At 44.5% G+C, this 16,521-nt stretch overlaps 1 protein-coding gene across 1 annotated transcript in view; it reads left to right on the forward strand.

The window, feature by feature from the left end:
- The window catches only part of SAE1 (SUMO1 activating enzyme subunit 1), a 56,799-nt gene that overhangs the window by 24,958 nt on the left and 15,320 nt on the right, over positions 1-16,521 (forward strand). The window contains exon 6 of the mRNA XM_027846010.1: positions 6,832-6,937. Coding sequence (XP_027701811.1) covers positions 6,832-6,937 — 106 coding nt within the window. The remainder of the gene's footprint in view (positions 1-6,831; positions 6,938-16,521) is intronic.

Genomic DNA, 16,521 nt, shown 5'->3' on the forward strand with positions numbered 1-16,521 from the left:
TTCTGTGGATCAAAGACTCACTGCTCTAGTTCTGTCCTCCTTCCCCTTCAGCATCCTCTTATACGTGAGAGCCTTGGAAATATTTGAAAACAACTGTCATGTTCCCCCCAAGTCAACTTTTCTCCAAGCTTAACAGCCCTAGGTCCTTCAGCCAGTCTTTGTATGGGACTAGTCTTGAGGCCTTTAACCTTCCTGCTTGCCTGCCTGCAGACTCTCTCCAGTTTATTAGCATCCTTCACAAAATGTGGTGCCACATGTCGTCTGACTAATATCCAATCCAGCCTCACCCTGTCCTCCTGGCTGTCCTGGATAAACGGCCTAGGGTAACAGGAGCTCTTTTGGCTGCTCCCTCACACTTGACTCCTTGAGCTTGCTGTCCACTAAGACCCTCAGATCCCTTGCAGACAAAATGCCATCTGGCCACATCGAGGCCATTTTGTAAAAGCCAAGTGTGACATTTGACATTGATTTCCATTAAATTTCGTTTTGCTAGATTTGGCCCCAGTTCTAGAGTGTGACCTTTTTCTTTTTTTTTGTTTTTTTTTTTTGATCTTGAGTCTGTCATCTACTTGTTACCGATCTCTCTGAGTGTAGTGTGATCTGCACATTAGATTAACCATGCCTTTAATCCAGGTCCTGGGCCAGGCTTAGCTACCGGGGTACTCCACAGGTTGACATCTAGCTAGTAGGGATGACTCTTTGTAGCTAGTCATTCAGCTTGCCATTTTGAATCCATGTAACTACTGTTGTGGTTACACATCTCTCCATCTTGGCCACAAAAGTAGCACAAGAGGCTTTGTTCTATGCTTCGCTAAAACCCTGATCAACTGCGTCTAGAGCATTTCCCTCATCTCAGTTTAATAACATTGTCCCCAAAAAAGGAAATGACATTTTTGATGCTGTAATCTTCAGCTCAAATAAAGCAGTGTTGTTATGCTGCCTGCTCCCACCAAGTGATTGAGAAGAAAGAACCTAGCCAGGATGTCAGGGTGAGGAAGTAACCTGAGACACAGATCAGATCTGGGTCACACAATCAGATAGTTGGAAGGGACCTCATTGCAGTCTATTCCCAACTTCCCACCCAACATAGGAATCTGCTTTGTAATATCCTCAACAGATGGTTTTCCTACCTCTTGTTGAATGAAGCCTTCCAGTGACTGAGCCCACTATCTACCAGTTTTGTTGGATAACTAAGAGTGATAGAATGTTCTGTTCTGCATTGAGACAAAATGTATCTCCAGACGACTACTCACCATTGCTTAGGTCTGCCTATTAGTGTCAAAAAGAAGTCGAATTTCTCTTTCCTGTGACAACTCTCCAAAGGTTTGGAGACAGTTTGTACACTGTCCTTGAACTTTCTCATTCTCATCAGAAAATACTTACCAATCTTCTTTTGCAGAGTAGGGAACTGAGGCCCTGGTTTTCTATCACATAGCTAGTTAATGTGTAAAAAAAAAAGCCTGATTCCAGATCTTGTCCTAACCAGTGTTCTTTTTAGTAGTAGTAATAGTAGTACTAGTAGTACTAGTACTAGAAGTACGAGTAGTGGTAACAAAAAGATAAATAGCCACTAATATTTCTGTAGTACTTTAAGGTCGGTAAAAAACATTTTGCTTTCATTATGCCATTTGTTCCTCACAAAGACTCTCTGTGTGGTGGGTGCTGTTGTTGTCTACTGTTGTTTTGTGGAGGAGGAAGGAAGTCAAAGTGGTTTGCCCCAAGGTTACAGAGCTAGTAGGTGTCTTAAGAGGGATTTGAACTCAAGATCCTTCTGGACCCCAAGTCCAGCAGTTTGACTACTATGCCCTGTAGGCACCTCTAGTATTTCCTGACTTAATTGAGTATGCAAATTGTATAAGTAGGTTTCCTTTAATTAATCACATATTTCTTTTTTTAAAATCATATTTCTATTAGGAATCATGTTCAAAATTAATATAATGCCTATTTTCAGAGTTAGGTTAAAATAATAAGTTGTGAACTTATGATAGTCCTTGGAACTATTAATTTTTTTCTCTGTACCTCTTTTGTGCCTGGCTAATTAGAAGCCACATAATTCTGTAAGTACACCCAAGTGTCTGCTACTATTATATGCCCAAGAAAGGCTCACCCAGAGAAGATGCCAGCCTGCACCAATAGAGGGAGTTTCCTCATAACTGCTGAAATGGCCTGTCCAATACTCAGCCCTTTCCCTATTTTTATGAGCCATACTTATGCTGTGTAAACTTCCACTATCTGTCATCCGACCCATAAATAAATTAGTCTTGCTTTGATGATGCTGGTCTGTGAGCAGCTATTGATTGTCTGTTCTGATCAGTACTGGGCCAAATCAGGCAACAGGACAGTCAGGTTATCTTGCTGTTTACGTGGTGCTTTGTAGCCATTGCATTCTTTAATGACAATATCTCTCTGAGGCAGTTCATGCAAGTATTAAATCATTATTTTACAGCTGAGACAACTGGATCAGTGGGCTTAATTTGCTCAAGGTGTCTGTCCACTGAAGTGATGGAGCCAGGACCTCAGCCCAGTTCTATTGAGTGCCAGTCTGCTTTATTTCCTTCAACATGGCATAGTGGTAAAGACTGGGATTTGGATTCTGAAGGCTAACTGTGCCACTTGCTACAAATATGATCTAGGACAAACCACTTGCTATGGGTCCCAGCTTCCTCTTATAAAAGGAAGAGGTGAGCTAGATTTTTAAGGACCTGTTCTAAATTGTCTGATCCTGAGAAAATACAGATGGTATTTGGAGATGGAGGAGACTCAAAGAAATGCATCTACTGCAAATTCCTTCTTTAATAGATGAGTCTGTCTAGGCTAGTATAGGTTAAGTGGCTTAGACACACACACACACACACACACACAAACACAGTTTTGTTCCATCCCGTCCTGTCCCATAAGGCAGGCCAGGCACTATTACTGTTCATTGCCATGCTCTTCCTCCTGCATCCCACAGAGAGTGATTTGATGATTTGTGGAAGAGCCAAGCCTTGGGAGTTGGCCAGGAAGTGGGGAGTGGGTGCCGTAGGGAGTTGTATTGACTCTGAATTCTATCTTTACAACAGATAAGGTCCCCTAATTGATTGTCTGAAAGCAGTGCTCTGTCTAGTGATAATAATGCCTTTTATTTGTTCCAGTGGGATGGGTGTAGCAGGGGTCTTACTGATAAAGATCCTGAGGCTCTGGCCCACAGTCAGCGGATTTGCTCCAGGTCAGCCAGGACTGGAACCTGTGTCTCCGGATTTTGAGCAGTTCTCTTGACACTCCCCAAGCAGCTGATAACTTCTCCCTGTGCCATAGATGTACTAGATGAAATCAGTAGTTCAGGAAAATCTTGGTCGTCACAACAGTAAGAAAAAAACTAGTTGTAAGATGGCTTTTAGTAGTATTTTTCTTGGGAAAGGGTCAAGTGGTTCCTCTAAATTGATGTTCATAGTTTTCTAAACTTGTTTTAAAAAAAAAAAACTAGGTTATCTTCTATCAGACTGTGCAGTGAATAGTTTGACTTCTCTTGTAAGACTTCTTTAGGAGTTGTCTGGCAGACTGCTCTAGTATTCAGCATCACTGGATTAGCTCTGTCTTTTGAGGTTAGTATCATTTGCCAAAAGCGCCGGGACAGCCAAACAATCTATGGTGTGTCATATATCACTGTTTACAATGTGTTGGAACCGCTTGGCAGCAGCTGTGGGAAGGAGGAAAACCATGTTTGTTTAATCTTCTCCAGCAATTTGAACTTCCCTTTGCTTAAACCATCTTGGTACTGCCTGGATGACATGGTTGAACTGCCCAGTATACCAGACATTGATCTCTTAGAATATGTTAACAGTCTTTGTAATTGTCGTTTTCATTTTTTAATAGACTGATTTATAAATATAGACTGACTCTGTGTAGACTTTAGTAGACTGATTAATAGTATTTTTTTGTTATGGTTTAGTTTGGTGCTTGTTTTATAAACTGGCCGTCCGAATTAAGTGACTACAATTTAAGTAGTTATAGGCAAAAGGAGATTTTCAGGTGAATACTTTGAAATTGTAAAGCCGACAACTCTAGCAGAGCCCAGGGACGATGGGAGGTGAAGCCTCATGCAGCAGTAGTCTGAACCACTCCACTCCTGGGAGTCAAGGGTCAGTGGCAGCAGACACACAAGCAGCACTTTCACATGCTGCAGGCTACCTGGATAAAAAGGGAATCGAGGAGGAATTCGGAGAGATATTGCCAGGTCAGCACAGTGGGGATACAACAGTAAAGGGGGACATCCTTTTTCTAGGCATCTGTGGGACCTCTCTCTGACTGATGTAAAGCATCCAATAATTTCTTGGCTTCTCTTACTGGTAATTTTTCCCTTGGTGGAAAAATCACGTAGGTGACTTGGTATTCTGAATTTGCTTTTTACCAAGAAGTAGGAAATGATTATTTGGGATGGAAGTGATTGCTTTGTTGGGGAGAAGTGATTTTTTTTTTTTTTTTTTGAGTTTGAGGTAGAGGAAAGGAAAATTGGAAATAATCTGATACCCACTCTTTACATAGCATTGGAGAGAAAAGCATCTTAAAGGGAGTCAGAGAAAGGATGATCCTATGGCCTAAAATTCTATAGAGGAAGTCAGTGTCAGCCTATGTGGGATGGGAAGCTCTCAAGATTTAAATTTTGAAGACACAAAGAAACAGTTCTGGTGAGAAAGAAAGGGGAGAATTGTCTAAAAAAGAGACCAGTTTGACTGCCCAGGGAACTCACTCAGATTTTTTTTTTAGGCATTTGGGGTTAAGTGACTTGCCCAGGGTCACACAGCCAGTAAGTGTCAAGGGTTTGGTCTCAGGCCAATTTGAACTCAGGTCCTCCTGATTTCAGGGCTGGTGCTCTATCCAAATAGAATACTAGCAAATATCCTACTTCCTTTCTTTTTCCAGGCAGTTGGGGTTAAGTGACTTGCCCAGGGTCACACAGCTAATAAATGTCTGAGGGTAGGTTAAAACTCAGGTCCTCCTGACTCCAGGCAGGATGTTCTACCCACTGCCCCACTTAGCTGCCCTGTCACTCATTTTTTAAAAAGACATGTACAGAAAATGGAAGTGAGGGGACATAACAGGGGAGTCAAATAAAAGGGCGGCCTGGTCCTCTCAGAATAAAGCTCCTAGTAAGCTGGGACTAGTGCAGATGCTGAGGGAGAACGGAGAGGAGAGTCAGAGAAAGGCTGGGTATAGCTTCTGCCTGTAGGGATGGGATAGTTACAGTGACTGAGGAAAGACAGTGGTGCACCTCAGAATCTGCTTTTGTCTTCTCTGCCAGGGAGAATGATCTCTGAACTGGAGAAGATGGAACAGTAATAACTGATAAGGAATGATACCCAATAGAAGCAGGGAGATAGTGAGAGGGAACCACACCATCCTAGGCCCCTCACTGCTCAAAACAGCTGGCACGTGTATTGCTGCACCACTTTGAGGAATCCTTGCAAGTCCATGGCCATTGGGAGTGGTGCCACAAGATTAGAGATGGGGTGATTCCCAATTTTCACAAAAGATCAGGGAGTGGAATCTGTGTAGTAGAGACCAGTAAGCTTACTGAATCCTGGCAGAATTCTCAAACCTGTTTAAGGGGCTGGTTAGTGATCACAAGAGAGTCAACATGACTGGCATGAGGAGTTGTTTGTGCCAGACTAACCACCTTTCACAGAGGTGGATTTAGACTCAATACAAGGAGACCGTCTTCCTCGTGACTGGGGCTTGGGAGCCTTGGAATGGGCTCCCTTTGGAAGTGGTAGGTTACCCCTCACTAGAACTCTGCAGGCTCAGCCCGGATGACCACTAGTTGGCATTTTGGAGAAGGCTTGGCTTCTTCAGGTCTGGGTTGGACCGGCTGAGTCTGATGCGACTCAGGTCCTGTTCCAGTCCATTCTCATGGACTGTCCATCTTATTTGTCTTTCTTGGTTTAATTACATCCAAAGTTGCTTGAAATATAAGGACTCTTAACGAGCATTTGGTGATCTTTATTGTGTTGGTTGTGATTGCACTGACTCCTGAATTGGATGGGACCTAGAGGTCATCTCGGTCCAACTTCTTGTGAAAGGGAAGGATGAATGGACAGATGCCTTTACAAGATCAGGGGCCATCTTGCCTTGGCTGGGACACCTCCCATGACAAGTAACTCACTCCCTCTCTCATGAGGTAGCCTGTGCTATTCTCAGCTGGCCCTTGTTAGGAAACCGCTGCCCTCTAACTTCCCTCCTTTTGCTCCTGGTTCTCTTCTCAAGGACCAAAAATAATCAAGACTGTCTTCTGTGTTTTATTTGTAGAAACATGAGACTTTTAAAAACAAAGGATTGTGGGTTAACATGAAATTAATTCTCTTCAGATGTCCATGTAAATAAGGTCGGAGTAGAGGAACAATGCTGTTTTTATTTTTGGACTAAAGAAACTGAGGCATGGAGATTTTCTTCATTTGGGAGTTGGACGAGACCTTAAAATTTGCCTAGTCAAACCTCTTTATTTTACAAAAGAGGACATTCAGCCTCAGAGAAGGGAAATGAGTTTTTCAGGGTCCCTGGTAAGTAGATGGGAGAATCCAAGAGCAGAGAAAATTAGAGAGCTTTCCTGACTTTGTGTTCTTTCAACTGGACTTAGTTTGCTCTGCCTTCCCGAAGCAAAGTTGTGAAAGAGCCAGGAGTTGAGCATTGCACTCTGCTTGTCTTAGTTTTCTGGCTCAAATGTCCTGCTTTCCTCGAGAGCTGTAAAATGGACTCAGCTTGTGGAGGTGTTCCATCCTAGGGGGACTCTGCTTACACAGATCCCAGGCTGATTCGTTTTGTAGTTAAGACAACTGTGGTTTTTTTGTCCCACAGAAAGCGGTTTTCTGTCCGTTCAAGGAGGCTCTGGAGGTGGACTGGAGCAGTGACAAGGCCAAGGCAGCCCTCAGACGGACCACTTGTGATTACTTTCTGCTCCAAGGTAAAGCCCTGCCCTCCAGAAAGCACCCGCTCCTGTTTGTCAGCTCGGGACAGGCTTCATGCAGACATCCTGTGGTAGTTAGGACCTGTCCCTGCAGGGGTTTCTCAGTAGCCATAGTCAGGCTGAGCAGGCCTGTGTGTTTGAGAATTTATCATCTCTAAATTGTAGTAAGTGACCATATGGTCTTACATGGAAAACTGGTGTGATATGTCCAGAAGCTGGATTTTTCCTCTCTTCTAGATCTCTTGCCCTTTGTTCAAAGGAAGCTAAATGGTTCTTTGGCAAATTGTCTCTTAAAATGGCGTTTGTATGCTTTAAAGGAAGGATCAAATGATCTGTGATTGACCTTAGTGAATATTTATTCAAATCCCATCGTTTTACAGGTAAGAATAAAAAAGATCATGTGGTTTGTATTTTACCTTTTCCCTCTTCTTGTTTGTAGGGCTTGCAGTTTCATTCACACTATTCCCCTTCCTGCTGCTCAGCATACTTAGATTCTGATTATACATTTATTCCTGAAACGTTGATGAACATTGACTAGATGATGTAAGTGTTTCGTTTCCAGATCTAGTGACTCCTGGTGTGGGGCTGTGGCTGTGGCCTGGAGTTTAAAGGTTACCCCGAGACCGGCCCAGTCAGCTTCAGAGACTTTCCTGCCCACCTTGGTGGCTGCAGGGATGAACTCTTTGGCCCAAGTAACTCTCAAAAGACTATCTGCTAAGGTGTAGGGAAGTTCAGATCTAAAGAGAGTAGCCACACTGTCACAATCATGTATTAGTCGACTAAGTAAGGCCCTTTGAAAGATGCTGAGAAACTGGAGAAGACTAAGACCTGCCCTCAGGGGGCTTCTTTGTTTTTAATCTCCCAGAAGTGGGATCTTTGTGGGCTTCTCGGGCCTTGGCAGATGTGGGACCATCCCCAGATTTGAGGTCAGGAGAATTGGATTTTAGTCTTGGCCCTGACACAGATGTGTTCCGTGGCTTGAGGCAGTTACTCTCCCCCACTTCCAGCATTAAATTTTCTCATTTGTAAGTGGAAGTAATAATTAAACTACTTGTGGAATTTTAACAATGTAAAGAAGTCTTGATAAGAAAAAACTTACTACTCTTTCCCCACTTCTGCCCATCCTCCACTAACTTGCCAATATTATCTTTTTTTTGTTGTTGTTGTTGTTGTTCAATTCATTTTATTTTCAGTTCTGTATGTTTTCCCTCCCATCTCCTCTCTATCTGGGGGTAGATAGTATGTTTCAATATGAATCTTCTGGAACTAGTTGGTTCCATTATCTTAAGCAGAGTTCCTAAGTTTCTCAAAGTTAACTGTCTTTATAGTTGTTACGGTTTGTTTTGTAACAGTTCGTCATACATGCACAGTAGCATTCCATCACATACATATATCAAAACTTGTTCAGCCATACCCCAGTTGATGGGCATCCCCTCAGTTTCCAATTCTTTGCCACCATGAAAAGAGCTGCTGTAAATATTGTCTGAATTTGTAGGTCCTATTCCTCTTTTTTTTTTCTTTTTAATCTCTTTAGAGTGTAGACAGACCTATTAGTGGCACATCCCAAAGAGTATGTATGTATCTGTACAGATTAAAAGCTTTTGGGGCACATCGTTCCAGGTTGCTTTGCAGAACAGCCAAACCAGTTCACAGCTCCATCAACAGTACATCAACGTGCCTGTTTTTCCCACAGCTTCTCCAGCATTTGTCATTTTCCCTTCTTGTCTTGGATTTCTTTCTCTGAAAACTTTGACCGTTTATTAATTGGGGAATGGCTCCCAAGTGATTTTCTTAAAGCGCTGACCGTATCAACCCCCCCCCCCCCATTCTGTCATCTTCAGTGGCTCTCTGTTACAGCATTAAATACCTCATAAAATCATGTGGCTTTTAAAGCCCTTCATAAACCACTCCCCACCCCCCCACACACACTTTTCCAGTCTTCTTACACCTTACTTCTGGATCCAGTGACACTGGCCTCCTGCCTGGGCCTTTTTCCTCCTTTCTCAGAATGCTCTCCCTTCTCCTCTGAAGTCTCCTGGCTTCCCTGGCCCTTCAGAACTCAGTTCATATTCCACCTTCTTCTGCAAGATGCCCTTCCCACTGCATACCCCTGCCCACTGATGCCTTGTCCCCAAGATTGCCTTTCATCTAACCTGACTGGAGCTCGTTTGCTCATAGTTGTTTGCATATTGTCTCCCCGTTAGATTGTGAGCACTTTGAGGGCAGGGACTATGCTTTGCCTTTCTTGGTATCCCCAGTGCTTAGCATTACAGAGCCAGGCACCTAGTAGGGGCTTAATAAATACTTGTCAGCTGACTGACTGAGAAGGGGCCGCCACTCATTGGGTGGATTCCCTGTGGAGGACTCGGAGGAGGCAAGAATGTCCGTAGGATGAGAGTGTGAGGACGAAGTGTAACCTGCACCAGTGTAATGAGTGCCCATCTCAGGGAGGTCACCAGTCCATTGAAGATGTACGCACACTGCCTGCCTCAGAGAGATGTCAGGCTCGTGTGCAGGAGGGGACTCTGTGAATGTCATCCCTTGTAATTCTATTTCCTGTGCTTGAGCAGGGTCCCTTGGCCGTCAAGAGTTGGTGGAAGGGGCCTTAGAGGTCCTGTAGCCTCCTGCCTTCATGGTTAGGAAAGCAGTCAGCTAGAATGGAGTAAGTGCCTGCTCCGTGTCAGGCCTAGAAGTACAAAGAGAGGCAGAGTACAGCCCCTGCCCTCTCGGGGTTCATGTTCCATTGGGGGAAGACAATGTGCGATCAATTCAGGTTAAATTGGGGGTCATTTCAGAGGGAGGCAGTGGCATTAAGGGGATCAGGAGAAGCTTTCTGCAGAAGAGCAATCTTTAGCTGAGCCTTGGAGGGACCCAGGGAAGGCCAGAGGCAGGGATGGAGGAGGAGAACCTTCTGTGGGGGCCCGGAGGCAGGACTGTTTTTTTGTGAGGAACAGCCAGGAGGCCAGGGTCAGTGACTCAGAGAATGTGTAGATTAAGACGGGAAAGGTGGGAAACAGAGGATTTTATATTTGGTCCTGGAGGTGACAGGGAGCCCTGGAGTTTACTGACCAGGAGGCTCACATGTAAAGAGGTTCAGCAGTTTGTCCAGGGTCCCCCACAGCCAGTGAGTTGCAGGGCTGGACTTCAGAGCTGGGCCTTTGCCTGGCCAAGACCCTCCCTAGCTAAGGGGTGGCCTGCACTCCCACTCACCCCCGTTTGTGGTCTTTCATCCTGCAAAGGTGTACAGGGATTGTTTTCCCTTAGAGACCTCAAGTGTTCTTGGGGCTCTCCTGAAGTAGCCACCCTGTTATTAGAGTGTGGTGGCTGTTGTGACATTTTTCCAGTTAACACTGAGATAACCACTGGACAGAGCAAAGGGACACTCTGCTGTGGCATTTTTTCCACTAGATTGTATGCCCGGTCCTCTGAGCTGAACGGTCTTGAGCTTCTTTATTATTCTCCCATAGTATGTTTCAAAACACCGAGTCTGAGCTGGTTTCCTGTGGCAAAAAGTGGACTTTGATTTATTCTCTTTTGAGGTAATCATGAGTTTATCAAAACAGGAGTGCTAAAAATATCAGGGCTGGTGTGGAAACATTAACTTACCACAGTGAATAATAACACACTTGAACTTAGAGCAGGAAGAAATGGACTTTGCTTATCACTGAATGCGTGAAAAATCAGTTCACTCGACTTTTAAAATATTTGTTCAAGTGAGCTAATTAAAGGCCAGCTATGAGGAGGATGAAGGAAAGGGCTTAGTTATGAAAGACCTGGCGATACTGGGCAGTACCGACAGACTCATGATGAAAAATGTAATGAACTGATGGTCTCTGAGTGCAGATTCAAGAAGACTTTTTTCACTTTATTTTTTTCTTGCAATGTGGTCCAATATGGAGTGTGTTTTTCATGATTTCATACTGATGATTGAGATCATATTGCCTCCTTCTCAATGGGAGGAAGAGAGACTGGAGAGAAACCAGAACTTAAAGTTTTTAAAGGCATGTATGTTGAAAAATAAATTTATTTTTTAGAGAAGTGAAAAAAAAAATTCATCTTTTAGCATCTTTCTAACTTAATGCAGCTAGGTGGCGCAGTGGATAGTGCCTGGCCTGGAGTCAGTAAGACTCATCTTCCTGAATTTAATCTGACCTCAGACATTTACTAGATTTGTGACTCTGGACAAGTCACTTCACCCTGTTTGCCTCAGTTTCCTCATTTGTGAAATGAGCTGGAGAAGGAAATGGCAAACCACTCCAGTATTTTTGCCAAGAAAACCTCAAATGGGGGCAGCTAGGTGGCGCAGTGAATACAGCACTGGCCCTAGATTCAGGAGGACCTGAGTTCAGATCCGTTCTCAGACACATAGCACTTATTAGCTGTGTGACCAAAAAAAAGAAAAAAAATAAATAAAACCTCAAATGGGATAACAAAGAGACATGACTGAAACCGAACAATAATTTCTTAATGGTTGTACAACGGTAGCTCAGAGTTATTTTAATTGGAATTTCTCTGCTTATTAGTAAATCTCGAAACTTTTTTCAGATAGTTACTGTGTTAATGTCTTTCTTATCTCAAAAACTTCACATCCAAAAATTTTTCATTCATTTTTTATTATGAATGAGACAGACATCAACTCATGGACATTTATTTTTCTTTTTTTCTCTTTGTGAAACTTTCAGTAATAAAAGTTTATCACTAAGGGAAAAAAAAAAGAAAGTACTTAGGTATAACAGAATGTTAATGTTCCCTCAAATAGCCTAACTTCCCCCTTCCTTAGTCTTCTTCTCTCTTGAGACCTCCTTCTCCACTCCACCTTAGCTACTTGGAGGAATGGTAACACCTTGGATCTTGCCATCCCTACTAGAGTTCCATTCTCATGTTCAAGAGTTCCAGAGTTACTTTATGTAATGACCATATTTTTGTCTTTCCTCTCTCCCTGCCTTAATACTTCTCATTCTATTCCTTATTCTTACCATGACTTCCAGTTTCTTGCACATCCTTCTTCCCGATCCTGACCCCCTCAGTGGGCCAGTTCAGTACTCAGCTATCCCTATTCTTCGATCTGTTGCTCTCTTCTCCTGTTGCCAGGCACCCCTTGCCACAGCCTAACCCTGGGTTATCCCCATCATCTACCTCCTCTGCTTTAATTCAGGTACTGCTGATCAGAGCTGGTGGGAATCATGTCATTGTTTCCATACAAATTTGTTATGCAGGCAAGCCCGTCCTTCTGCCCTTCTAGCTCCATCCATGATTAAGATCACTGCTGTGGAGTCAGAGGGCCCAGTGTCAGAGCCTTCCTCTAGCACCCACTACCTTTGTGATTGAACAGGTCACTATATGGCCTGGGCCCTGGGGTGAAGTCCTCTGAAGAAGACCCTTCTCATTTTGTATGATCCTAGGATTCTGCTCTTCCTTCACCAGGTCTTTGTCCTGCTTACTCCAGGGGCTGTTTCAGACCTTCTTTCCTCTCCACAGTCCCTTCACAGCTCTTCCTCCCCAAGACCATCTCAGCCAAAGACCTTTCCTCATGATGCATCATAAAATTGAAGCTAGTTGCCACATTTCCTTTTCTTCTTGTTATTCGCATCTCCACTGCCCCACAACGAGGACATTTATTGGCTAGAGTTGGTAGGCTCAGAGTTGGGAAAACTTGAAATCAAATCCTGCCTCAGACCCTTCCTAGCTGTGTAACCCTGAGCAAATCACCCACTGTCTCTGAGCCTCAATTTCCTCAGCTGTAAAATGGACATCATAATAGCACCTATTTCAGAAGATGAGGACCACTGAGATAATATATGTAAAGTGTTTTGCCAGTCTTAAAGTACAGTACCAATGTTATTGTTGTGGTGGTCATTTCCTCTTTTCTCCTAACAGGAAGGTGGCCCTCCTCTCTACACTTCAGCTTGATCCCATTTCCTCCTGTCCCTTCCAGCCGATTGCCCCACTATCAGTCCTTCTCTCCAGTCTTCCCATTTTTTGGCAGAAATCAATTTCTGTTTTTCTCTACTTGCTACAGACAGACTATCCTTAAAAAAAAACTTCACTAGATCCTGCCATCCAAGCTTTTGTCCTGCATCGCTCTTCCTCTTCTCAGCTAAACTCTGCACTCATTTCCTGTTTTCTTTCCTTATGCTGTCTTCTGAACCCTCTCTAGTCTGACTTCCAGCCTCATTATTTACCTGGAACTTCGGTCTCCAAGGTTACCTGTGATCTCTTAGTTGTCCAATCCAGTGGCTTCTTTTCTGTTCTCACTTTTCTGGATCTCTCTGCAGTATTTCATCCTCTTCATACTTGCCCTGGAAACTCTGGCCTCTCTTAACTTTTAGGACATTTCTCTTTCTTGGTTCTCCTCTGGCATGTCTGCCTTGGCTGGATCTTCTTCCTTGTCCCACCATCTGCCTATGGATGTGCCCCAAAGCTCTGGAGTGACTCCCCTTTTCTCTAGACTCACTTGGTGATGTTAGCTTATAGGGTTCAGTAATCAGCATGACTCCTAGGTCCATAGATCCAGCAGTGTCTGTCTCCTGACTTCAGTTCCAGGTCACCAACTGCCTTTTGGACAAATGCATCTTAAACTCAGCAGGTCTCAAACAGAAATGATTATCTTTCCTTCCAGCCTTCCTGTCGAGGGTGCTGTGCTATCCTTCCAGTTCCACAGGCTTGAAATCTTTGTGGCGTTCTCTGTTCTTCCCCTTTGCTCACCCCAGCACACCCAGTCAGTTGCCAGATCTTGTTTCTATCTCCACTACATGCCTCACATAAATCTCTTTCTTTTTGTTAACACAGTTACCACCCTAGTTGAGGCCATCACCTCCTCAAGCCTTTTCCTACTCCAGTCTCGACGTGGTACTAAAGTGATTTTCCTGACCATGTCATCCCTCTCCTGCTCCATAAACTTCAGCGGCACCCTATTATCTCTAGGATCAGCTACCATCTCGAGCTCCTCTCTCTGTTACTTGGCCAATCTTTTTAAAAATTACTCCTCTCCCCAAACTACAGTCCAGTAACACTGGCCCACTTGCTGTTCCTTTACACAGTAGTCCTTGTTCTGCCTTTGCATTGGATATTAAAGAAATAATATCCAAGTGGATATCCATTGGATATTCCCAGGCTTGGAATGTTCTCCATTCTTGCCTCTGCTTTGTATGATCACCTCAAGAGCCACTTTCTACAGAAGCTGTCTTCCTGCCCCTCACCCACCCACCTGCTCGCAGCGTTTCACGCTCCTGACCCTCTGAGGTTACCTTTCTGCCTTCTTGGTAGGTATCATGTCTGTACCTATCATTTAGCTTTCCCACATTACAGTAGAAATAACGGCCTTTATGTAGGGAATGCTTGTAGGAAGTTGTACCCTGTGGCTGGAGCAGAGTGTGGGAGAAGAGGCATTGTACCAGCGGTTGCGTTGGCAGTTTCAGGATGAAAGTTCTGTTCAGAGCATGATTAAAAAGGCATCCTCTGAAGATATGAAAGAGGAAAAGCCCTGAAGACAGTCCTGGGGAAGCCACATTCTTTGATTGAGACACTGGCCTGCCCCACTTGCCAGAATCAAGTAGACAGAATCTTGGTTTATTTTCTATTCTCACCTATGCTAATTTGCATAACTGTTTCTGGGTATCCCTTGGGATTTTTATTGATTCTTCACATGGTTCTCCCTCCCATTTAGTTGGTTGATATCTTCAGGTAGGACAGTCTGGTCTCCAAGGTCCCTTTTAGCCTTAAAATAGATCATCCAGTCAGTTTTATGGCTGTACTCAAAATACATCATTCTCATTCTCGCTGTCACCAAACTAGTGCTAGCCTGAATTGCCCCTCCCCTATTTAATGCTGCTACTTGCCACCTCTTGGGCTAGTGATGGAGTATCATCCTAGGGTTTTCCAAAACCGTAGTCATCTTTGACTCTTGCCCTTCTCTAGACAGTCAGCCAAGGAGGCAGCAAGGTCTAGTGGAAGGATGTTACACTTGAGTTCAGAGAACCTGGCTTGGTCTGACTTTTTCCTCCCTGTGACCTTTTGGAAATCCCTTGACCTCTGTGGGCCTCAGATTGTTTCTCTATCACTTGTGATGGAGTTGACTTCAAAGATCTCTAAGGGCTCTTCTGACTCTTAGGTCGCTGGAAAGCTCTTAAAACTCGTAATTCTCCTGCCTTGACTTTGAGGACTTCAGCACCAGCTCACAATTTATTTTGGCAAACAAGTTTTTTACAGAGCACTTTTATCCCTCGCTTTTATCCTTCACAACTTTTGTATAGATTTAGAAATCCATAATTGGGTATAAATAATGTAGACATGCTGCTATCCAGAGTATGATGAGGACTACTATTCCAGCTGGGGAAATGAGGCCCAAGAATGGAACCAGCTGAACCCTTGTTGATCTGAAGCCATCGTGACCAAGGATGTTTAAAAATACTTTATTCAAAGTAACAGCATCTTTGCCCCAGCCTTATCACAGATCTGTGGCAATGTGGGATTGGCTGATGTAGAAACCAAGTTGCCCCATGAGACCACAGTCATTCAGAAAGGAAAAAGTCACAACCGCATTGAGAAGGGGGAAAGAGCACGGCCACGGGCAGACGTTCACATCTTTTTATCAACAGAGTCATCATGTGGGAAAACCTGCCTTGGTTGCTGGCTAGCTTGTAGCTGGGGTGGGGTTGGTACCTCAGTCCTCTAGCCTCTGGGCCATCAGACCAACAAGGCTTCTGCTCTGGATGACATTTCTGCCTCTGCTTCTTAACCAGACAAAGGTGTCACGGGAGAGTCGTGTGCTGCCCGTGGTCACTAGAGATCTCAGTCACGTGCGGCTCAAGTGCTGGGCCTGAGAGGGTCAGCAGTATTGTCTGCCTGGTCACCATCAGCCAGCCGGCCCGCGCGCCCCTCGACCCACTTCCTGGCAGGGCTTCTTGTGACCGAGAAAAGCTGCTGCTGGGAATGAAGGGCGCCCTGTTGGGGACTCTCGCTGCGAACAAAAGATGCTCTTTGGAAGCAGGAGACACCGATGGGGACGGTACTGAAAGTGCTGCTGAGGCCACGTGCCCCCTCAGTTTCTTTTTGACTTTCCCACTTGTAGCAGATGCAGCAACTGCACACTTTCCCCACTGGGGGGGGCGAGCACAGGGGCTCGTGTGCAGTGTCATCTGTAAAGAGCATAGACTAGATTGAGCGGGAGCCATCTTGTAGAGCCCAAAGACATCAGCTCCTGGAAGGAGAAAAGCCCCTTCAAGGCCCCCAGGCAGAATGGGTGATTAGCATTGTGGAAGGTGGGACCTTTGTTGAAAGGTCATCAGAACGATGGGAGGCAGTTTTCCCAAGATGTATATAGGCCTTCTCTTCTGCCATTCCGGACCTTTCTTTGCACTTTTGATCTTTACCCAGCTGTTGCCTTGTGGCGACATCCATTTGTCTGACCTGAAAGAATGCAGTGCTAGACACACGCCAAGGCTCTTGTGGATTGAGTCTCAGGCCTTGTGCTGTTCCTTGACCTGGGCAGCATTTAACATCATCAGCTCCCATCTCCTTTCTCTGGGAAATTTCCATCTCTCTCTCTCTCTCTCTCTCTCTCTCTCTCTCTCTCTCTCTCT

This window comes from Vombatus ursinus, unplaced genomic scaffold (genome assembly GCF_900497805.2).
Source record: "Vombatus ursinus unplaced genomic scaffold, bare-nosed wombat genome assembly UNPS02015030.1, whole genome shotgun sequence".
Classification (NCBI taxonomy): Eukaryota; Metazoa; Chordata; class Mammalia; order Diprotodontia; family Vombatidae; genus Vombatus; species Vombatus ursinus.